Below are 24281 nucleotides of genomic sequence, written 5' to 3'. Positions count from 1 at the left end.
AATCTCTGACTTAGACAAAAGTGAGCGCTACTCACAATATTTTAACTGCATCACTAGAAGCTATTAATTTAAATATTTGCCTTGATTTGGTTTTCTCTTAAGGAAGTACTCATGTTGGGTGCTGTTGGAGCCTATGAATGGAATGGAACAGTGGTCCACAAGAGAGGAGAAAAAGACATTATATTTCCCAATACAACATTTCAAAATGTTTTGCAAAACAGTCAGAACTCCTACTTAGGTGAGAGCACTAATTCAAAAAGCCTCAGTAGAATATTTGTTCAGTGGACATTTGTAAGCCCTGTTTAGTTCGTTTAAAAGGCAACAAATTAATGACTGAAGTTAAAAATCACTGTCTCAGATAATATTTCCCCATCCCAATTTCCCAGGGAATTCTGGGAGTTATAGTCCAGAAATATCTGGATGTTGGCATCAGTTTTAGAAGGTACCGTATTTTCCGGCGTATAAGACAAATGGGCGTATAAGACGACCCCCTACATTTCCTGTTAAATTATAGGGTTTGGGCTATACTCGCCGTATAAGACTACCCCTCTTCCAACGCACACCAAATAAAAATTAAAAAACATCAGATTTGATTTTAATATGGTAATTTTAATTCAAATGCTTATGACATGCAGGTGCTTAGTAGGAAAACTGTCACTTATAAACATAAGGCTGTTTGTCATCAAACATGTAAACATAAAACAGTGCAAGTGGATTAAAAATAATAATAATAATAATAATAATAATAATAATAATAAGAAGAAGAAGAAGAAGAAGAAGAAGAAGAAGAAGAAGAAGAAGAAGAAGAAGAAGAAGAAGAAGAAGAAGAAGAAGAAGAAGAAGAAGAAGAAGTTGTTGGAGGGGACCTTGGAGGTCATATAGTCCAACCCCCTGCTAAGGCAGGAAACCCTATACCATTTCAGACAAATGGCTGTCCAGTCTCTTCTTAAAAACTTCCAGTGTTGGAGCATTCACCACTTCTGGAGGCAGGTTGTTCCACTGGTTAATTGTTCTAACTGTCAGGAAGTTTCTCCTTAGTTCTAGGTTGCTTCTCTCCTTGACTAGTTTCCATCCATTGCTTCTTGTCCTGCTTTCAGGTGCTTTGGAGAATAGCTTGGCTCCCTCTGTTTTGTGGCAGCCCCTGAGATATTGGATCACTGCTATCATGTCACCCCTCACCCTTCTCTTCGTTAAGCTACACATACCCAATTCCAGCAACCATTCCCTATTTTCCTAATTCACTTTTTCACTTTTCCTAATTCACTCTAAAGCTTTCCCTGCGCAGAGCCTTAAATAACACCAGCTGCCTGCAATTAGTGCAGGTTCGCATCCCACCAGGCTCAAGGTTGACTCAGCTTTCCATCCTTCCAAGGTAGGTAAAATGAGGACCCAGATTGTTGGGGGCAATAAGCTGACTTTGTAATAATGCTGCTTGGGGGGGGGGTGAAAGCCCTAATAAACAGGCATATACACAGAATGAAGGCTATTGCTAAGCACATTGATTTGTGCTTTAAATTGTAAGCCACCCTGAGTCTTCGGAGAAGGGCAGGATACAAATGGGATTTAAAAAAAAAGACCAAATGGGAGATCCGCTCCAGGTTTTCCAGCCAGCTCGCCCAGTTCCTGAGTCAAATGTGTCTTTAGAGCTAAGCCGCTGCTCTGGCTGCTGCCTTCCCCACCTGCCTTTCAAGTTGGGATATACTACAGCTGCTCTTCAACTTTAGAAGGAAAGACGCCCAGACCCCAGCCTGTAAAAAATCACAGACTGCAGCTTCTTCTCCAATTGGTCCCGCTTTCCCTGCGCAGACTAAATGGGAGATCCACTCCAGGTTTTCCAGCCAGCCCTGTCCCTAAATTTTCAGCACCTGGCGTATAAGATAACCCCTGACTTTTGAGAAGATTTTCATGGGTTAAAAAGTAGTCTTATACGCCGGAAACTACGGTAACTACGGTAAGTCTAGAAGGATTAGGTTCGGGAAAATTTCCTAAGTGTTAAGTACTGAAATGTCTAAGCAGCATTTAAGCAGTAGGTAGTTAAATAAAAAATTTAAAATAAATTTGCAAATTTAAACTAATCGGTTTATAACATCTGGATTTTTCCCACTTGCAAATATTTCTTATAACTATATTTTGGACTTTCAGGTTATTCTGTCGCTGTTCTTTCCATGGAAAATTCAGTCTATTTCGTTGCTGGTGCTCCCCGTGCCAATTACACTGGCAGAGTTGTGGTGTATGAGGTTGATGACTATGCCAACATAATCATCATTGACTCTCAAAGAGGAGAGCAGGCAAGTGTTGCATTTAATGCTAAGCTTTCACAGTTTATATTTATTCTCTTTGTAGGGAAAAAATCTGCATCTAAAGTAGACATAATAACAAATCTTTATTTGTATTTTCCTAACGATAATTTTACATGTTTACAATGCTGTGCACTATTCACATAAATTTCCGATGAAGTATGGCTTCCATGCCCCGTTTGATAGCAATGATTGTATCGTTTCAGATTGGTTCTTATTTTGGCAGTGTGGTGTGCTCTGTTGATATCAATGGAGACTCTATAACAGATGTGCTGTTGGTTGGTGCACCAATGTTTATGAATAATTTTAAAAAAGAGGAAGGAAGAGTCTACATGTTCACAGTCACAAAGGTACTGATAAAATGTATAAGATGTCATTATAACAATTAACAGTTACAATATATTTATCTAATGAACATTTGGGGGGTTTTGGGGATATTTTTTTTCTGTTTTCTGATGCAGTTATTTCATTTTTAAAAGCAATTTTATGCATTTCTATTCAATATTGTATGTATTTGTATTATAATTATCTTTGTGTTTTGTTTCTTTTTCTGTTACCCTTTTAAAAGCAAAAACAACAACAACACACAAAGGACTCTGTAAAATGGCTAACTTCCATACCCCTAGGTTTTCCCCACAATTTTTTCCAATGCTCCCTATATTTATTTTTAAAAATTGTGTTTCAGTATCAGAATCTTAACTTAATATATTAATAGAACACTAACATAAATTACCTTGTGTTTCACTTCCATTCCTTTTGATCTTTTATCAAAGGGAATTTTGGACAAACGAGAAATCCTTGAAGGTCCTGAGGGACTGGAAAATGCTCAGTATGGATCTGCTATCACTGCTGTTTCTGATATTGATCTGGATGGTTTTAATGATGTGATAGTTGGAGCACCATTAGAAAATGAGAATATTGGTGCTATATACATTTATAATGGTAAACAAAAGACATTACACACTAAGTATTCCCAGGTAAGGGGTATGATATTGTGCTGAACAGTTTTGATTTAGGATATGTTATTTTTTGTTCTGTGAGTAAACAATATTTTTCCAGACTTGCAGAAATTTTATTTTGCTATATATTTTCATTGGCACAAAAAGTAGCTAATGTTTCAGCTGGCTTCATTTTTATCATTGCAGTGTATTCACTGATGAATTGCCAATCATGAAATTTCTCATATGGATGACCTTATAGTCTAAGATCAATTGAAAATCAATTATTAAATTTATATTGTGGTTAAAAACCAGATCAGTTGCACTGGGCTTTTTAAAAAAACTATGTTTGTTGGTATACCTTTTTTAATCCCATCTGATATTGTTGCTTTGATTTTGACATTAATTGCTAATTATTTGTTCAGTTTTTTAACATTCCTGTTTTGTTTTTAACCTTACAGAAAATTTCTGGATCAAACCCCGCATTTGCTCAGCAACTCCAGTATTTTGGAAGATCAGTAGATGGCCATATTGATTTAAATGATGATGGAATTACTGATGTATCTGTGGGTGCCAGTGGAAATGTGATTCAACTTTGGTAAGTAGAAGATTTTTAAGGAAATAAAGAAAATACCTTAAAGGAAAAAACCCCCCACTTTAATTAGCTTTCCTCCAGACTGTACTCCAATTGACACACTGCATATAAAATGAATTTATCCATACATACGCCAGACTCAGACTGGGTCAGCGTGATTATCACATATGATGACTTATGCTGTGCCAGTGTAATCTACAACCATGGTTTAAGTACATAGTGGTGGCACAATGGTTAGAATGCAGTAAAAGGTAAAGGTTCCCCCTCACATGCGTGCTAGTCATTTCCGACTCTAGGGGCCGGTGCTCATCTCCGTTTCAAAGCCAAAGAGCCAGCGTTTGTCCAAGGACGTCTCCGTGGTCATGTGGCCAGCATGACTAGATGCCAAAGGCTCACGGAACGCTGTTACCTTCCCACCATAGTGGTCCCTATTTTTCTACTTGCATTTTTACATGCTTTCGAACTGCTAGGTTGGCAGAAGCTGGGATGAGTAACAGGCACTCACTCTGTTACGCGGCACTCGGGATTCGACCCGCCAAACTGCCGACCATCTGATCGACAAGCTGTGTCCTAACCCACTGAGCCACCGTGTCCCTTAGAATGCTGTACTGAAAGCTAATTCTGCTCCCACCAGTTCAGCAGTTCAATTTTCACTGGCTCAATGCTGGCTCAGCTTTCCATCTTTCCTAGATCTATAAAATAAGGTCCCAGATTGTTGGGGGCAATAGGCTGACTCTGTAAACCGCTCTGTATAGGTCTAAGTGCTATTGATATACATATCTATGTATATAAAAAATACATGAGAAGATTTGGTCCACCACGTGATCAGACCTGATCCTCTAAATATGCATTGCATTCCAATCTAATTGGGATTTAGAAAAAGATCCAGAAAAGATTATTAGCATAGTTATAATGTAATCAATAGCATTTTGAACATTTAAAAATAAAGCTTGAATTTCTTGCTTTTGGTTCTCATAAAAAGATGCAGCCATTAGTTATAGATCACGTTACAGATCTGAATCTTATATCCAACAGCTGGGATGGCCACTTTGACTAGGACAGTACAGTGTCTGGCCTTAAGCAAATATAAAATGCAAAGAAATATGTCTTCGAAGCCAGTGAGAGCAGTATGATCATAAGTTGCTCTTAAAACCAGGCCTAAATCATTGAAAGAAAAACATGGGGGTGTAAGGAGCAAAAAGGATAAGTTAAGGCAATGTCTAATTTACTCAAGACTAATTTGATCGATTTAATTTAGAGACCCAGTTTGGTATAGTGCAGGGGTAGGCAACCTTGGCTCTTTTATGACTCGACTTCAACTCCCAGAATTCCTGAGCAAGGCTGGCTCAGGAATTCTGGGAGTTGAAATCCACGAGTCATAAAAGAGCCAAGGTTTCCTACCCCTGGTATAGTGGTTAAAGCATGAAGCTAGATATCAGGAAACTATAAATTCAAGTCCTACCTTGGAAATGAAGCCGCCTGGGTGACCTTTCTCAGCCATAGGAAGGAGGCAATGGCAAACTATTTCTGCAGGGATTGTCTGCGTAAACTCTTGAGACTTGAACGTGATTGAATGGAAGAAAAAAAACATACCTTCTCAAGAAAGATTAGATATATATTTTTTTATTTTAATTCCATTTATATCCCGCCCTTCTCCGAAGACTCAGGGCGGCTTACAAGCTTAGCAGTAGCCTTCATTCTATGTATATGCCTGCTTATTAGGGCTTTCACACACACCCCAAGCGGCATTATTACAAAGTCAGCTTAATTGCCCCCAACAATCTGGGTCCTCATTTTACCTACCTCGGAAGGATGGAAGGCTGAGTCAACCTTGAGCCTGGTGGGATGCGAATCTGCACTAATTGCAGGCAGCTGGTGTTACTTAATTGTGGTTATGTTTCAGTTTCAGAGGCAAAAGAGTTTTCAGAGGAGATAGGAACACACTCTCTTTCTATATGCTAAATCATTAAACTGAAAACATACTCTCCTGGGATCATATGCAAACTATAGAGGACAAACATGCTACACCAGGAAAAAATATGGTTGTCAGGACGTCAACTCACCATATGACTTTTCAGTTTGAAGTGTTGCATGTCCTTGACACATATGGACAGTATGTACATATGTCCCTGATACATATGGACATATAGACATACATCCATAGACATATAGACAGGAAGTAGATTTACAGTTGGTGAAGTATTTAGTTTTTGCTGTTCCCCAACCATATGAATAGCACATGCATGAAAACCTTTTAATTTTTTACCATTCTTTAGAATGTCTCCATCTTTTCAAGATACTTTTAAAAGAATTGTTGTGTTTCCTGTATACATAATTAATCAGGCATTTTGCAATCAGATACTCAGAGAAATGTAATCCCTAATGATAGGATTGCAGCTATTTCAGTTTTAGATTAATTCTGTAAATTCTAGATATAAAGCTGGAGCACTTTTTTTCCTTTTAATGACTGAGATCACAGAGAATTCTGCCTGTCTTTGTTTTAGGTCACAGAGTATAGCCAATGTGACTTTACATGTTTTATCTACTCCTACGAAGATCAGTCTGCAGAACAAGTACACAGAAGTAGATTTAAATATATGTTTTGGTGTAACTATTAGACCTATCCATAGCAGTGACAAAGTGGGTGAGTATTTCCCGAAGTTAATTTGCACACATCCTTTCATTGGAGACATTTGCAATTGTCAGAGAAATAAAATTCTCTCTCTATCATACACACAAACTAATCTGGATGCAATACAAAACTCTTAAAAATGTATAAATTTGTTTTAATGTAAATGGCCTTATTGCTGCGAAATCTACCAAAATATAATAATCATACTACTTTAACTGCTACTATAACAATCATATTATTTTAATTGCTATTATTTCCAAATATGTAGCACTTAGTACTGTGTATTCAGAAATAATAGCAATTAAATAGTAGTTTTTGAACATTTTAGTTGTCAAATCCAATAATAATGCCATTATGGAATGATGAATATTTCTCCATTATCTTATCTTATTTTTTTCAAATTTGAAAATAAATTTGAAACATTTCAAGTATTTCATAGTCTTTCTCCCAATAACAGTTTCATTATTTTGTGACTATTTTGTTAGTTTATGGCAATATTCCCAATGCAGTGCTGTCCTACTATGTACAGGGTGTTGTGACATATAGAATTTGTAATCTAATACATTTAGTGCAACCTGGAGAATCCAGGTTAGAGGGCTTTTTTTTATAAAATACCATGTTTATTCTTGGTACTATCATGACTGAGAACTCTTCTTTTTTTAAAGTTCATTTGTTGTTTGCCTAGACATATATCTGAAAATGTATAGAAGGCCTTACTCTCAGTTTAAAAAATAGGTTGGTTTGCAACTTGAGGCTGTATCTTGACATTTATATCATTGTTTTCACCTTTAGATATTAAATACAACCTAACATTGGATGCAGATCTCTTATCTTCACGCATTATCTCTAGAGGATTATTTCAAGAAAACAATGAAAGGTCTCTGCAGAGTAGTATCGTAGTCCACCCTCTGAAGACATGTGTGAATCATACTTTTAACGTACAGGTAAAAAAATAGCCCAGAATTACCCAAGTCATGTATCAGAACTTGACTGCTTCTTTTAGACCCTTGTCCTTAACTCTCACCTTCCTGACTTGAACAGCAGGCTGCCAAAAGCAGCCTTTCCTATGATGTGATGTCATTAGAAGATGCAGGTCTGACATTTTAGCCTATTTTTCAGTTGGGTTTCAATTTGGGAAGCAACGTAAAGATGGCAGTGAGAGCATTTTGCCTCATGGAGGTCTTGCCCTTCAGTCCTATCCTTAAATTCTCCCCAGCGCTATAAAAAATGGGCTGTTTTGCCACTAAATTGCAGCGCAATGAACTTGGGGTATTCTATGGATTACAAATTAGGTGCTGAGAAGCATATGAAGCCCATTGGCAATAATTTTGTTCACCAATATTTGACATGTGTAAAAAAATGAATTTAGGTGATTTCAAATTAAAGACATAGTATTAAATGTTTGATCAGGTTGTATTTCTGGAAAAGTGGAATAAAATCTACAGATATGTATAATGGACATTTTTGTCTTGAAAATTACAAAATAGCTTTCATATAATGTATTAATATTATATGATATATGTTTAGTTATTTATAACAGGGCTCCCCAACCCCTGGTCCTTGGACCAGTACCGGGCTGCAGCATGCCAGCAACCAGGCTGCAGAAACAAGGAAAGGCCACACAAACAGGATGCAGGCAGTACACAAAACCACGGCCCCTCCAGTCCGTGGAAAAACCTCTCTCCATGTAACTGGTCCCTGGTGCGCAAAAGGTTGGGGACCTCTGGTTTATAAAACCTTGTAATTAGTATTAATAATAAAATCAGAGGTAGATGGAACAAGAATACAGTAACATCAAGAATAAACTCAGCTATCCCTGAAATGCTCACCAGAGTAAATGTGTTCTCACCTGGTGTTTAAAATTAAAAGTGGTCAGAAGCATTTGGGGAAACTATGTTATCACTGGGATGTGACCCCGCCCCAACAAACAAAGGGTCTCCAGTTGCCAACAATCTCAAATCTGAAAATGATATTACTTGTATAAGAGCACAATCACAAGCTCATCTAGGCCAAGTTCATATGAGAGCAAATATTGCTTTGAGCCTCCCTCTTGTACTCTGGCACTGAGCTAATCTGCTAGGGGAGCAATTTCATCTGACTGGCTAGCTTGACAGTTTTTCTTCCCAAGGTATTGGATATCAATTGAATAAATGCAAGCCAGAAAGAGTTGCATCTTTAAAAATAACTTTATTTGTAAACATGTCCTATTGAAATGTTCAGAAGTGCCTTATCAAGCAATATTTCAATGTTATCAGCCATTAGTTATATAAATTTAAAATAAGAAACAACCAAGCAAATTAAGGTTTGTGTGGATATTTATGCTTTGTGTGCATTTATATGTTTATAGGTTCCTTCTGATGCTATTGACTCCCTTAAAGTGCGCATTGATATTGCGTTGAAGAACCCCAACTCAAGCCCTGTTCTTGATAAAACGTCTCCTACCACTCTTGTTTACAGTGTAAGTAAATTAATATGCTTTCTTTTTATGTGTTTTTAATAAGTTGCTGCATGGAGAGGATGAATATGTTCGTGGTTTCTGAAAACTAGGTGTGATTGCAATATTACAATGTTACTGGTTTAACGATGTTGCCCACCTGAGTATCAGCTCCATAATTAGAACAAACAAAAATAAAATGTGGTGATAGTGGTGGTACAAATAATGTCAATTATTTAGTTGGTTTATATATTGCATCTTTTATACAGAAGTTACCAATGCATCTTCCTGTAAACCTTATAGCAAATATTTGCCTCCAGAGAGGGGTGAAAATTACAAATTTGAGATTCTTCTATACCCACATAAAGATGCTGAGCTAAAAAAAACACTATTGTTACCAATATCCAGACAGCTAGCCTCTAAATTGCGGTCCTATCTGGACCAAGATGCCCTACGCACAGTCACCCATGCGCTTGTGACCTCCCGGCTAGACTACTGCAACGCTCTCTACATGGGGCTGCCCTTGAGGACCACTAGGAGGCTTCAGCTGGTGCAGAATGCAGCTGCGTGAGTTGTTATGGGAGTTTCCCGATACTCCAGTGTAACACCTCTTCTCCGTGAGCTGCATTGGCTTCCGGTTGCCCTCCGGGTGAGATTCAAGATGCTGGTAGTCACCTATAAAGCCCTAAATGGCTTGGGTCCGGATTATCTAAGGGAACACCTGCTGCCAGCATCAACTTCCCATCGTCCTGTGCGCTCCCACAGGGAGGGCCTTCTTAGGGTACCGCCGGTTAAGGAATGTCGGCGGGTTATTCCCAGGGGAAGGGCGTTCTCTGTGGGCACGCCTGCCCTTTGGAACCAGCTTCCCACGGAGCTTAGGACCGCCCCCGACCTTCGCTCATTTCGTAGGGACTTGAAATCTTGGTTTTTTGAGCTGTCTGGCCCAGACTGAGGGGTTTTAATTATTTAATTAATGGGGGTTTAGTTTAAGTTCAGAGATTAATTTAATCTTAGTTTTAATCGATTTTAATTGTATGTGATATATTTTAACTTTTAATTTTCCCTGTAAACCACCCTGAGTCCTACGGGAATAGGGCGGTATATAAATTTAAATAATAAATAATAAATAAATAAATAAATAAATAAATCCTGTTAGGGGGCACATAGTCACCAGTTACTGAAGACTGCACTTGCTCTCTCCTACTACGTTTAAGCTAGCTTCTATCTTGAAATTGCTTCCAGATTTTGTGCTTGCAATAAAAAAGGAAATGAAAACTTTGCTTTTGTTAACCAGATAGGTGTATTGCAATAGAAATGGTTTGTACATGATAGTTCTACAGGTAGTTCTCAAACTTATGGTCCCAATTTGGACCAGAACCTGTGTCATTAAGTGATGCAGTTGTTAACTGAGTCTTGCTGATTTATGACTTTGTTTCTTGTGGTCAATAAGTGATCTTGGTGTTACAAAAAAATGAAAAAAAAAATTTTCCTTTAATTGATGTCAGAACATTTTGAAATGGCATATGTAATAAAGGTAATAGTGCCTTTTAAAATGTGACATTTAAAATAAGAAGGTATGGGAAGAATATTTGTAACATAATATTAATCCAGAGAATACTTGGGTGTTAAGAAATGCTGTAATAAGAGAGACATAGACATAGATCCTTTACTTTGAACAAAGAAGATGAAAAGCTTTGGGTTGCTTTTATATTTTCTAGATACCATTTGTCAAAGATTGCGGTGAAGATGAAGTTTGCAAGACAGATCTCATTCTGGAAGTTGAACAGAAAAGTACTGGGTAAGAAATGCTTGTATTGCTATCTCATCATTCTGTTCCATAATAGAAAATGAGCTGTCTGGTTTGAAAATAAATGTAGATGTTTAGAAAGGAGAAGAATAAAGCTTTAAAATCCAGAATTTAGGATTGAAGAAGTTTACACTGATTCTATCATTGGGGAAAAATAAATGGGAGTAATAATTATCACACATGAATTATTGAATGTTTGCTCATATCACTCTTGAACGCATAGCCAGCCCTTTGTGAATGAGTGGGCAGGGAGGGAGGGAGGGAGGAAGGAAAGAAAGAAGGAAAGAAGGAAGGAAGATATCACTGTTGTTGTTTTTTAAGAAGTATGAAATAACTATAATTCATAGTGTTTCCTAGATGAGAATAAGTCTGCACTTTTGGGGGGGGGATCAGTGAATATCTTTAACATTTCTGGATGCTAAAGGAAATGGATACATGGAGGACACCCACTTTACAATATGGCAGCTTTTTAAAATTAAGTTGAAATTTAAAATAAACTTTAGCAATTAAAATAGAATGAAGGAAGTAATGAGCAGCAGGGAAACTGTCTGAAGAAACAGACCTCTAGGGAACCCAGGACTCATTTTCATTTTTTTTCCCTTCTCCAGAAACAACAAACAGTATTTTCTTGTCACCAGTAAAAACAAAAGACTGACATTTGGTGTGACGTTGAAGAACATGAATGAAAATTCATACAACACCAGAATTCAAGTGGCTTTTTCTGAAAACTTGTTCTTTGCTTCAACATTTTCAGTGGTATCTATAAGCTCTATTCTTACTGTTGTGCTCAATGCTATTAATACCAATTATTTTATTAGATAACAGTATCTTCTTTTAGATGTGTGCTCATAGTTATTGAGAGTAAATCCCATCCCATCTCTTCACCCTTGTAAAGATACTTTTCAGCCACACTAGATAGACCATACCAAGAAATCAACTCCATAGGGAAGCTAAAACTATTTTTATTAAGAATATCTATTATAATAAAAATCTTTCAAGTCTAATCGATATTATTCCAGTAGAAGAGATTATGTACAGCTCAGGGTTGAACTTCATGCAATCTGAGCTTGGTTGTTTGCTTGCAAAACGTTTCATTACTTGACTAGGTAACATCATCAGTACTAGAGAGTGTGGAGCTTGTTCCTTCTTTATATGGAGGGAATGGGAATGTGGAGAGAAGTAAGGGAAGCTGTAAGCATCCTAGAACAAGCTGAATCCAAAAATGCTAGAGAATTCTTGGAAAGTTGGGATTTAAACAAATTAGCTATCAGTAGAGATAAACTACATTTGCATTCAAAGAGGAACTTTAAAAAGGCTAAGAAGGAAATAAAAAAAAACAGAACACAGCCTCTCCAGCAACCAGTACCGAGATAAACAGGAATTAACCCCAGACAAACAATCAAGCAGAAAACAATGCCCCAATCAAAGAATTACCAAAGAGAAAAGAACACTCTCTCCAAAACTGGCCTACTGTGTATAAAGAGGGAACAAATTCCACACTTCACATTAGATACATGATGCTACCTAATTGAGAATGGAAACATCTGCAAGGAAATGACTAATCTCAGGGACCACCAAGAATTTCAAAATTATATTTCCTCTTGTTTCTTATAATTCAGTGAATTAGAAAAGTCTTCATTTGAGCTATTCCTGAATGTTATTCTGAACTTAAAATATTTTTACCCCTATTTGCCTTGGCAACAAAGTTTGAATGCCCCAATCCAGGTCATTATTCTTATTCTACACTTTCTAAAAGTGTAGGAAGACTGCTTAGTATGTCTATAGAAGAAAAAAGCAATCCTATCAGATTTAAATCTTGGCATGTTTATTCTAAAATAAGCACTATTGAATTAGCTATTCATACAATTGAGAGTTGTAATTCAGAAGCGAGATAAAGTCAAAACTAAATCTGCTTTCCGTACATGGAAATAGGAAAATAAACTGACTCATGTAGTTTTTGGGAGTCTGGCATGCTCAACATATGAAAATCTTAACTTCCTAGTTCATATTTGGAACATCGTTGTTGAATGCTAATAAAATGCTGCTTATTATATGACGCAGTTGCACATTTGAGAATTAACTCTACTCTCTTGCCCTGTTCCTCTAATGAGAAACCTCTGTGGTTTCTCAGTTCTTCCAGAAACAAAACAAAAAAAATCTCCTATTGGCAGAAGACCAATTTCTTAATCTCATCTATTATCTGCATCATTATCCCTCAAAGCTTCATGTGGAAGCTTCATTACACAATAATCATGAATTTAATTCTAATAAAATATCTGCTTTTTATTGTTAGGTGGATGAAACCGAAGTTTTATGTCAGATGGCAGTTGTCCATCATCTTGTTGTCTGCCAAATCAGCTATCCTGTTTTTAAAGGCGGGCAAGAGGTATCTAAATAAGAAATGCTACAGATTCAACATCAGATTGAAATATTTTAAATATGCAAAAGCAAAATGAAAAAGCAAAAGCATTATGTTCAGCAATGCAAAATATGTAAGCTAAAAAAATTGAATTCTCAAGAACTTTTCATCAGGCAGGGAAGGAAAAGTGGTGAATATGCAATTGTAGGTTAAATTGTAACCCATGTTATACCATGTTATAGCTTTAATTGGTATTCGGAGTAACATTTGGAGATGTACATTAGGTACATTGGTCTCCTGGAAGACAATCATTCATTTGCAAAGACATGGTCTTTCAGAAGATTGATATTCCCATGTTAAAAGCATCAACAACAGAAAGGCCTAGCCTAGGCGGGTGTCCCTTCTCTCAAAGCTCAGGTAAAACTGGTCATAGTGGGCAGTGCCCCACAATAGGACTGTGAAGGGAAAGATACTTAATCTTGACCACAACATCACCAGCTTTATCATTCATTGTTCATATAGTTAGATTTGTCTGAAGGCAAGGAAAGCACCACTTTAGCAGGAAGATGATTTTAGGCTGCCTTTTCAGTGGGTTAAGGATGAGACAGAGGCAACAATGCATGGCTATATCTCTTAAAAATGGTTATCAAGGGTATTTTTGTGCTGCTGTAAGCAGAACATAAGGATGAATCCTTAGCAATCAGAGGTTAATCTAGGCATAATGTTAATGTAGAATAGAGATGTATTGTATTTGCAGTTGAATTCTGAGTTAGTGCTTTGGAGTATCCAGAGCAGCTGTATAATCCTGGAAATACATGCAGTTGCTTTAATTAGTTCCAAACATGCTATATTCATGTCACTAGCAGTTAAGAGGCTGAGCTTGTTGACCAATAAGTTGGCGGTTCAAGGCCCAAGTACCACATGATGGGTTGAGCTCCCACTCTTGCCCCAGGTCATGCCAACCTAATAGTTTGAAAGCATGGAAATGTGAGTAGATAAATAGGTACTGCTTCAGTGGGAAGATAAAAAGATAATGAAACAACAAATCAGCGAACACCTTGATGTGAACAAAGTTATCACTAAAAGCCAACATGGGTTTGTCAAAAACAGATCATGCCAGACAAATCTTATTACATTCTTTGTCCAAGTGAAAAAATTAGTGGAACAGAGGAATGCTGTAGATATAATTTACTTGGACTTCAGTAAGGCATTTGATAAAGTAGATCACAACCTACTACTTGATAAGATAGAAAAATGTGGATTAGATAGCATCACCACCATATGGATTCGTAGCTGGCTGACAGGCCATACTCAGTGTGTGGTCCTCAATGGAACTGCATCTACATGGAAGGAAGTTTTTAGTGGGGTGCCCCAGGGTTCTGTTCTGGGCCCAGTGCTCTTCAACATCTTCATCAACGATTTGGATGAGGGGATACATGGGGAACTCATCAAATTTGCAGATGACACCAAGCTGGCAGGAATAGACAATACTCCAGAAGATAGGCTTAAAATACAGGAGGATCTGGACAGACTTGAACACTGGGCGCTATCTAACAAAATGAAATTCAATGGTGAAAAAAGTAAGGTTCTACATTTAGGCAGGAAAAATCAAATGCACAGCTATAGTATAGGTGGTACCTTGCTCAATAGTAGTAACTGTGAGAGGGATCTCAGAGTCCTAGTTGACAATCACTTCAATATGAGCCAGCAGTGTGCTGCAGCTGCCAGAAAAGCCAACACAGTGCTAGACTGCAATAACAGAGGGAGAAAATCAAGATCACATGAAGTACTAATACCACTTTACAATGCCTTGGTAAGGCCACACCTGGAATACTGAATCCAGTTTTGGTCACCATGATGTAAAAAAGATGTTGAGACTCTAGAAAGGGTACAGAGAAGGGCAACAAAGATGATTGGGGGACTGGAGGCTAAAACATATAGGGAACGATTGCTGGAATTGGGTATGTGCAGTTTAACGAAGAGAAGGGTGAGGGGTGACATGATAGCAGTGATCCAATATCTCGGGCTGCCACAAAGAAGAGGGAGTCAAGCTATTTTCCAAAGCACCTGAGGGCAGGACAAGAAGCAATGGATGGAAAATAGTCAAGGAGAGAAGCAACCTAGAACTAAGGAGAAACTTCCTGACAGTGAACAACCTGCCTCCAGAAGTGGTGAATGCTCCAACACTGGAAGTTTTTAAGAGGAGACTGGACAGCCATTTGCCTGAAATGGTATAGGGTGTCCTGCCTGAGCAGGGGGTTGGACTAGATGACCTCCAAGGTCCCTTCCAACTACTTCTTCTTCTTCTTCTTCTTCTTCTTCTTCTTCTTATTATTATTATTATTATTATTATTATTATTATTATTATTATTATTATTATTATTATTATTACAGTGTAATACTGGCCATATGACCATAGATGCGTCTTCAGACAATACTGGCTTCCTCAGCTAGGAAACAAAGATTAGGTTATCCAGCCTAGAGTTGGACATTACTGGATGGGAACACCTTTGTCTTTGCCTTTTTTATGCTTATCAAATATTTGTTTAAAATAAAATTGGAAGTATATACAGTAGAGCCCCTTTATGGAATATCTGATCTTATTCTTTAAAGCAAATTTGCTTACTAGTGATAATGACTTTCCCAATTTTAGTGTTATTTTCCATCTTTGTTTTCTTCATAGGTATCCTTTGATATTAATTTTGACTTCAGTTTGAAAAACCTTCAGAAAGTGGCAGTATTAAATTTTCAAGCCTTGAGGTACACTGTAAATTTCCTGTTACATTTCAAATCAATATTTGCAGCCAAACCCATCCTTCCTTAGTTTGAAATGCTGTCTTTTTCAAGATATTTCTTTTCACAAACAAAGAAGTCATTAAACAAATAATTGTAACTTCATAATAAGGCCTCTCGTTTGTGGAGTTCCTCAGGGGTCAGTTCTCTCTCCCCTCCTGTTCAACATCTATATGAAGCCGCTGGGTGAGATCATTCGTGGTTTTGGGGTGGGGTATCATCAGTATGGTGATGATACCCAACTTTTTTTCTCCACCATGAACCAACCCAGCGATGCCCTCGCCATGATATCCTGTTGCCTGGAGGCGGTCCGGGTCTGGATGGGGAGAAACAGGCTTCGTCTCAATCCTGCCAAGACTGAGTGGCTGTGCATACCGGCATCTCGGGTTAACCAGTCCAGAGGTGTTACCCCCCGTTGATAGGGCTCGCAACTTGGGTGTCCTCCTGGATTCGCGGCTCAGTTTTGAAGACCATATAGGAGCCGTGACCAGGGGGGCCTTTGCCCAGGTTCGCCTGGTGCGCCTATCTGGACCGAGATGCCCTACGCACAGTCACTCAACGCTCTCTACATGGGACTGCCCTTGAGGACCACTCGGAGGCTTCAGCTGGTGCAGAATGCACGAGTTGTGGGGGTTTCCCGATACTCCCATGTAACACCTCTGCTCCGCGAGCTGCATTGGCTTCCGGTTGCCCTCCGGGTGAGATTTAAGGTGCTGGTGATGACCTATAAAGCCCTAAATGGCTTGGGTCCGGGATATTTGAGGGAACACCTGCTGCTGGCATCAAGTTCCCTTCGTCTTGTGCGCTCCCACAGGGAGGGCCTTCTCAGGGTGCCGCCAGCAAAAGATTGCCAGCGGGTAACACCCAGGGGGAGGGCCTTCTCTGTGGATGTGCCTGCCATTTGGAACCAGCTGCCCATAGAACTAAGGACTGCCCCTGACCTTCGTTCATTCCGCTGGGACCTGAAGACCTGGCTCTTTGAGCTTTCTGGCCAGGACTGAGAATTTTAATTGTAATTTTATTTTAATTGGGTTTTAATTGGAGTTTAACAGGGGTTTTATTTTATTCAAGGACAAAATTTAATTATTTTAATTGTTCTTAACTTTTGTAATTTGTATTGTTATTTTAAATACCTTGTGAACCGCCCTGAGTCCTACGCGAGAAGGGCGGTATAATGTCCAATAAACATAAACATAATCTTGAAGTTTTCAAAAAAACTTTAGTTGTCTGGCCACCTTTAAGAGCTCATGTACATTTCAGTATGGAGATTTTGCTTATTCTAAAAAGAACTTGCTTTATCATAACTTGCTGTCTGAAGATACACTGTAGAGCATATCCACTAGAGCTGGAGAAAAACAAAGCTGCTTATTGTCAGTTCCTTAGACTGGAAAAATTTAGGGTGAATAGTATAAAAACCATCCAGATGGACATACATTGCACCCACTCTGATGTTCAATTTGTGACTTCCTTCCATCTCTGAACTGTTCTTAGTCAAATTTCCTTTGAGCCTCCTGATAGAATTTATACATTTGGAGATTATAACTTTGTAAATATTTTCAAATATATTTCATCCTTTATTGAACAGTGCAAGTAATGAAGAAGATTATACAAACAATCAGGTGAACCTAACACTTCCACTTCGTTATGATGCAGAATTTCACTTAATGAGGTAATTCCAAATTGGCCTTCTGCTAATTCTATTGGCGTAATATACCCTAGCTATTCTGTGATGTATTATATTCTGTGCTGGCTGGGGAATGCTGGGAGTTGAAGTCCACACAGCTTAAAATTGCCAAGGTTGAGATATATTGTCCTAGATATTTTGGTATAGTGGTTAAGGCATCAAGATAGAAACCAGATCAAGAGTTCTAGTCCCATCTTAGGCAAAAAGCCAGTCTCTTTCAACCCCAAGAAGGAGGCAATAGCCAACCACTTCTTGCCAAGAAAACTGGAAGGACTTGTCCAGGCAGTGCCCTAGGATCAAGGGGAAAAAATAGATTCTAACCCAGGATGAATTTTGGGGCCATAACCTTGTGGCTCATCCTCCAAAGCAAAAAAATACCTGCATATGTAAAGACAGAGGTGTATTTCTAGCGTTCAAAGGATCCAGGAAAAAAGGGATGTAGAGAAGTGGGAGAAGAATTTCAGATAAGCTGCTGGAACAGACAGTGTCTGTCAGTTGTTGACATTCTCACAGAGACACAGGTCATTCCAAACCTTCTTTACAAATGTCCAGACATTCACAATAATAGAAATAGCTATTGATTTATTTCTCCCCAGGTTTACCAGTATGGACTACTATGAAGTATATTCAAATCATAACGTTTACACCATGGTGAATAATTTTGATGAAATTGGACCTGTATTTAATTTTACAGTTAAGGTCTGTAAACATTTTCAAGTATCTTTTAAATATATAGACAGTAATCTGTTCATAAATCATGGTAAACTAAAATACGTCTTGCTTTTGGTTTAGCATAGTGATAAAACCTACCTCTTTTGATTTGGAGATAAAAATCACATGAAATTAGCTACCACAGCTAATAGAGTGGCCCACAATCTGAAAATTTCAAAGTATACGTCCATTTCATTGTTGTAAAAGTTCCAGCCTGTCTTCCTTTCTAACATTAATTAAGAGAAAATTATTCTTATAACATAGGCCATTTACTATTAAAATTAAACCCTGTATTAATCCCTCTTGCTTTTCAGGTCACAAGAGGAAGCACTCCAATCAATATGGCAACGTTAAAAATTCATATTCCTAATCAAACTAAAGAAAATAACCCTTTGATGTATGTGACTGCAGTGCACACCAGTCAGGTGAAACAATGTTCTGTTTTAAGTATAAGACAATAACAAAGATAATACAAAGCTAACTTATACAGAAACTGCACTGATAATGGTGAGACAAATTTAAACCTGTCAAGAGCTGATCTATATACCTGATTAATGGTGCAATTTTGTATATACTCAGTATGGCATAAAATGCATAAGACTGCACTGTGTAAGAGTTCCTTCAATGGATTGTTACTCCTCTCCAGCTTTTGTGAACATCTAGAGATGAATCAATATTACTATCTCAGTCGGTCACTGGGAACATAGGTTTAGTCTTATGAGCTTTTGAATGGACTTCTTCTCATCCAACAACTTAGAAGACTAAAACTCTTCTACTAGTGACTGACCCAGATTGGATTCTGCAACATTATCCTGGGCCATGTATACCAGCATTTGTGACAAAAGTAGCTCTTGTACACTATGGTGGGCAGTTCAATTCTTTTTCAAATAAATGGAATAAATTTACTAATCTTTTATCTTCAGATCTCAGATTCTTAGTTTGATGCTTAACTAGACCATGTTGACTTTATATATAAAATTACATTGATTTTGCAGTTGTGCACATACTGTAATCTGAAATCAAATGCAAAAGTATACTTGTAGAGCCAATAACATTTAAAAAGGGGAACAAAGGAACAGTAATGCAGAATAGACCTTCATTTAAAAGGAACAAAAGCAGAATCTATAGGAAATTTTGGCTATAATAAACCCTAGTCCTGTTTCTTGAAATTGTAGAAATCTTCTCTGGATTGCTTGTTCTTCTCATCTTTCTACAGAATACCAAAATTTAATATATCCCCAGTGTTTGTCTAGCTGTTTCTATATTTATTACATATACTAAGGCTATTCCACTGAACAATAGCAGGGGACATTAAACTGAATATTAAACTGAATATTTCATGTGCATTTTATATTATTACATTCTCTTTATAGGGCAGTGACATCAACTGTCATGGACTCATCAATCCACATAAAATTGGATCACAAGGCTATGCTGCATCATTTCAGAAAGAAAACTTCAAAGATTTGAAAGAATTGGTGAGTTAAATGCATAGCTGCAATATCAAGGAATAAGTTCTTATGAACTGCTCTAGAGTAGCGATGGGAAATCATAACCAACAAAGTAGAGGTTCCTCTTTTGTTATGGCTCCCAGCTAACACTTTTTCTCTGCGAGAAGGCTCTAATGGGGCTTGCTAAAATTGTCTCATGTGCACCTCAACAGGAAGGTGGATTACCTGAATTTCAAGATTTTGGGATTTAAGCCAAAAAATGGGAAAAATCTGATGGCAGCAGTCTAAACACAGCTATACACATAGTGATGGTTTTCAAGTCCTTACATGGCATGGGTCCGGAATACCTCGGAGACCACCTGCTGCCGGCGTCGACTCCCCTCCGCCCTGTGCGTTCCCACAGAGAGGGCCTCCTCAGGGTGCCTCCGGTCAGAGAATGTTGGCTGGTGGCCCCCAGGGGGAGGGCCTTCTCTGTGGGCGCCCCGGCTTTATGGAACCAACTGCCGGTGGAGCTCCGGATGGCACCGGATCTCCGCTCCTTCCGTCGCGGGTTAAAGACCCATCTGTTTGAACAAGCTGGCCTGGCCTGATGGGGGAATGTCAGGGTTTTTATGCGTTTTTACATTGATTGTTTTAACTGGGCAATTTATTTAATCTTTTTTTAACTTTTGTAATCCTATTTATATGCCCTGTTTACCGCCCTGAGTCCTCCGGGAGAAGGGCGGTATAAAAATCCAATAAATGAAATGAAATGAAATAAGAAAAAGAAGGCCCTAAATAAAATCTGAGGTTGGGTGAAGAGAAATGTGAAGTACATGATTTTTTATATTATATTTTAAAATAGTAAAGAACTAATCAACAAATGCTCATGTTTTCTTGTCTAAAAGAACTGCAAGAATGTCAGATGTGATACAATCACGTGCATGCTAAACGATATATCCCTGAAACCTGAAAATTATGTTAATATTTCTACTAGAATCTGGAATGGGACATTTGCAACTGTAAGTAATATATGGATTTTATTCTGTTACCAGCCTTTGGATATTTAAGAAAATAACACAAAATGTAAAGCCAACAATCTTCCATTAAAACGACAGAAGATAGTTGTGAGCAAGAAGGTGCTCTAAAAATGACAAACAGTTTTAAATGGACTTGAAACCTTAAATCAGGGGTGTCCAACCTTGACAATATTAAGACTTGTGGACTTAAATTTTCCGAGCCTCGGGAATTCTGGGAGTTGAGGTCCACAAGTCTTAAAGTTGACAAGGTTGGACACCCCTACCTTAAATAATTTATATATTTGATGAAATGTAATTTTTTAAAAATGTAAGATGTAAAGTACTGTATAAAAAGGGACGCGGTGGCTCAGTGGGTTAGGACGCTGAGTTTGTCGATCAGAAGGTCAGCAGTTTGGCGGGTCAAATCCCGAGTGCCGCGTAACAGAGTTGAGCGCCTGTTACTCATCCCAGCTTCTGCCAACCTAGCAGTTCGAAAGCATGTAAAAATGCAAGTAAAAAAATAGGGACCACTACGGTGGGAAGGTAACAGAGTTCCGTGCGCCTTTGGCATCTAGTCATGCCAGCCACATGACCACGGAGACATCCTCGGACAAGCGCTGGCTCTTTGGCTTTGAAACAGAGATGAACACCGGCCCCTAGAGTCGGAAACGACTAGCACGCATGTTCGGGGGAACCTTTACTTTTACCTTAAAGTACTGTATATAAAGATGTATTTTTCTGTTGCAGTCAGCCTTCCAGAAAATAGAATTATCTGCAAGTGCCGAAATTGACGCCCAAGATTCTGAGTTGTTCATAACAGGAGAAAGCACTTTATCTGTGAGTGTGACTTTATGTTTCTAGAGTTACTCTGTTAAATTTCTTTTTGAAGCTTTAATGCTAAAAGACTGCAGCAAAGAATCATCTAGACATCTTAATCCCAGGCTCTCCTTAGGTGAAACTACTTCCTGCTGGTACAGGGAGGGTTTCACTGAAATGCTTTTCTGTGTTTGTATGAATCTGTCCTTTTAGCCCTATACTTTGCATCCATGGTTTCGAAATTGTTCAGACGTTTTCTTTCTTTTTATAGTAATTTTATTAAAAGTTACAATTAAAAAGACAAAACCCTGTATGAACTAAAAGACTAAAAAAGGAAGTACTTAAAAAGTACTTAAATAAAAAAAATTAGAAAATAAAAATTATATAAAGAAAAATAAAGTAAATGTTTAAGTGCTTTTCCCTCCACCACCACAAATATAATTCTAAAATATAATTTTAGAAACTTAGCGCCTTCTCTGAAAATTTCCTCTCCAGAAGTTCAAAGTTATTTTGAGAGTTTTAAAGGTACTCAAGATTTAAGCAATTTTAATGAGGACAAATCTGGCTGACAAAAGGTTTAAAAGGTTTTATATGCTGAAATTGTTGCATATTTCTGATAAATGTTGATTACACTCCTATAACTGCCCCTAGACTAATCAAATTGGGGTTATGAAATTTAGGAAAGGAAGAAAGTCATCTCTTTTCAATAATCTAGCAATTAAAAAGACAGAGCTATAGCAAGAAACTGAATTCAATTCTAATCTAATATATATTTCTGGAAACATATTTAGGATTATTTCTTCCTGTAGATGTCTCCTTGCCCTGTTCATTGCAGGAGAACCTCTGTTTGGTAAAGTATCTGGCCATGTAATATTTAGTGAGTGACGAACAAGATCAAGCTAAACAGGGTTATTAGTCCTGGTTAATACTTGGATAAGAGTAATAGGAAGCTAAAGCTATTACTAAACCGGGCACCTAAAGACATCCTGAAAGCAAGCATTGACATACTATTTAACAAGCTGTCCTCAGTTAACAACTGTAATAGGGACTGGGAACTCTGAGTTAGCTCAGGAGTTTATTTATTTATTTATTTATTAAACTTATATATCGCCCTTCTCCCGTAGGACTCAGAGCGGTTCACAATGTTTTTTAAAACAATGCAACAACTTACAAAAATTAAAAACAATTAAAATAATTACACTAACGTTGAAATATAACCCAGTTACAATTAAAAATACAATTAAAACCCCAGTTAATACTCTCAGTCTAGGCCAGAAAGCTCGAAGAGCCAGGTCTTCAGGTCCCGGCGGAATGAACGAAGGTCAGGGGGCAGTCCTAAGCTCTGCAGGCAGCTGGTTCCAAAGGGCCGGCGCACCCACAGAGAAGGCCCTCCCCCTGGGTATTGTCCGCCGGCAATCTTTTACCGGCGGTACCCTGAAGAGACCCTCCCTGTGGGAGCGCACAGGACGAAGGGAGCTTGATGCCAGAAGCAGGTGTTCCCTCAAATATCCCGGAGCCAAGCCATTTAGGACTTTATAGGTCATCACCAGCACATTGAATCTCACCCGGAGGGCAACCGGAAGCCAATGCAGCTCGCAGAGTAGAGGTGTTACATGGGAGTATCGGGAAACCCCCATCACAACCCGCGCAGCTGCATTCTGCACCAGCTGAAGCCTCCGAGTAGTCCTCAAGGGAAGCCCCATCTAGAGAGCGTTGCAGTAGTCCAATCGGGAGGTCACGAGCGCATAAGTGACTGTGCATAGGGCATCTCGGTCCAGGTAGGGCCGCAACTGGCGCACCAGGCGAACCTGGCCAAAGGCCCCCCTGGTCACGGCTCCTATATGGTCTTCAAAACAGCCGTGACTCCAGGAGGACGCCCAAGTTGCGAACCCTATCGACAGGGGGTAACACCTCACCCCCCCATCATTAAAGGTGGAATGGACTGGTTAGTCCGAGATGCCGGTATGCACAGCCACTCAGTCTTGGCAGGATTGAGACAAAGCCTGTTTCTCCCCATCCAGACCCGGACCGCCTCCAGGCAACGGGACATCACGGTGAGGGCATCACTGGGTTGGTTCGGGGTGGAGAAAAAAAGTTGGGTATCATCAGCGTACTGCAGCGTACTGATGATACCCCACCCCGAAACCATGAATGATCTCACCCAGCGGCTTCATGTAGATGTTGAACAGGAGGGAGAGAGAACTGACCCCTGAGGAACTCCACAAACAAGAGGCCTCGGGGCAGAACTCTGCCCTCCCATCAACACTGATTGCGAGCGGCCCAGGAGAATAGAGGAGAACCACTGCAATACAGTGCCTCCCACTCCCAACCCCCTGAGACGCCGCAATAGGATACCACGGTCGATGGTATCAAAAGCCACTAAGAGATCTAATAGGACTAGGACAGAGGAACAACCCCTGTCCTGAGCCCGCCAGAGATCATTCACCAGCACGACCAATGCATTTCCATGCTGTACCAGGGCCTGAAACCCGATTGGTACTGGTCCAGATAATCAGTTTTCTCCAGGAACAGAGGAAGCTGATGCGCCACCACGCTCTCAACAACCTTCGCCAGGAAGCGAAGGTTGGAGACAGGACGATAGTTGTTTAAAATCGCTGGGTCCAGGGCAGGCTTCTTGAGAAGGGGCCTCACCACCACCTCCTTCAAAGCGGCGGGGAAGACACCCTCACTCAAAGAGACAGATATTACTGCCTGGAACCAGCTTCGTGTCTCCTCTCGAGCCGCATAAATTAGTCAAGAAGGGCA

The 24281-nt window shown here is 38.9% G+C and overlaps 1 protein-coding gene across 1 annotated transcript in view; it reads left to right on the top strand.

Moving 5' to 3' along the window:
* Positions 1 to 24281, top strand: part of ITGA2 (integrin subunit alpha 2) — a 73531-nt gene that overhangs the window by 39875 nt on the left and 9375 nt on the right. The window contains exons 11-28 of the mRNA XM_083356548.1: positions 103 to 238; positions 2143 to 2288; positions 2504 to 2647; positions 3071 to 3274; positions 3697 to 3833; positions 6335 to 6474; positions 7255 to 7406; positions 8810 to 8920; positions 10615 to 10694; positions 11312 to 11459; positions 12997 to 13089; positions 15746 to 15822; positions 17441 to 17524; positions 18136 to 18238; positions 18565 to 18675; positions 19624 to 19728; positions 20589 to 20702; positions 21447 to 21536. Of these exons, the coding sequence (XP_083212674.1) occupies positions 103 to 238; positions 2143 to 2288; positions 2504 to 2647; positions 3071 to 3274; positions 3697 to 3833; positions 6335 to 6474; positions 7255 to 7406; positions 8810 to 8920; positions 10615 to 10694; positions 11312 to 11459; positions 12997 to 13089; positions 15746 to 15822; positions 17441 to 17524; positions 18136 to 18238; positions 18565 to 18675; positions 19624 to 19728; positions 20589 to 20702; positions 21447 to 21536 (2175 nt within the window). The remainder of the gene's footprint in view (positions 1 to 102; positions 239 to 2142; positions 2289 to 2503; positions 2648 to 3070; positions 3275 to 3696; positions 3834 to 6334; positions 6475 to 7254; positions 7407 to 8809; positions 8921 to 10614; positions 10695 to 11311; positions 11460 to 12996; positions 13090 to 15745; positions 15823 to 17440; positions 17525 to 18135; positions 18239 to 18564; positions 18676 to 19623; positions 19729 to 20588; positions 20703 to 21446; positions 21537 to 24281) is intronic.

This window comes from Vipera ursinii, assembly GCF_947247035.1.
Source record: "Vipera ursinii genome assembly, chromosome: 2".
Classification (NCBI taxonomy): domain Eukaryota; kingdom Metazoa; phylum Chordata; class Lepidosauria; order Squamata; family Viperidae; genus Vipera; species Vipera ursinii.
Note: the sequence above shows the minus strand (reverse complement) of the source record. Positions and strands in the feature narration are given on the sequence as shown.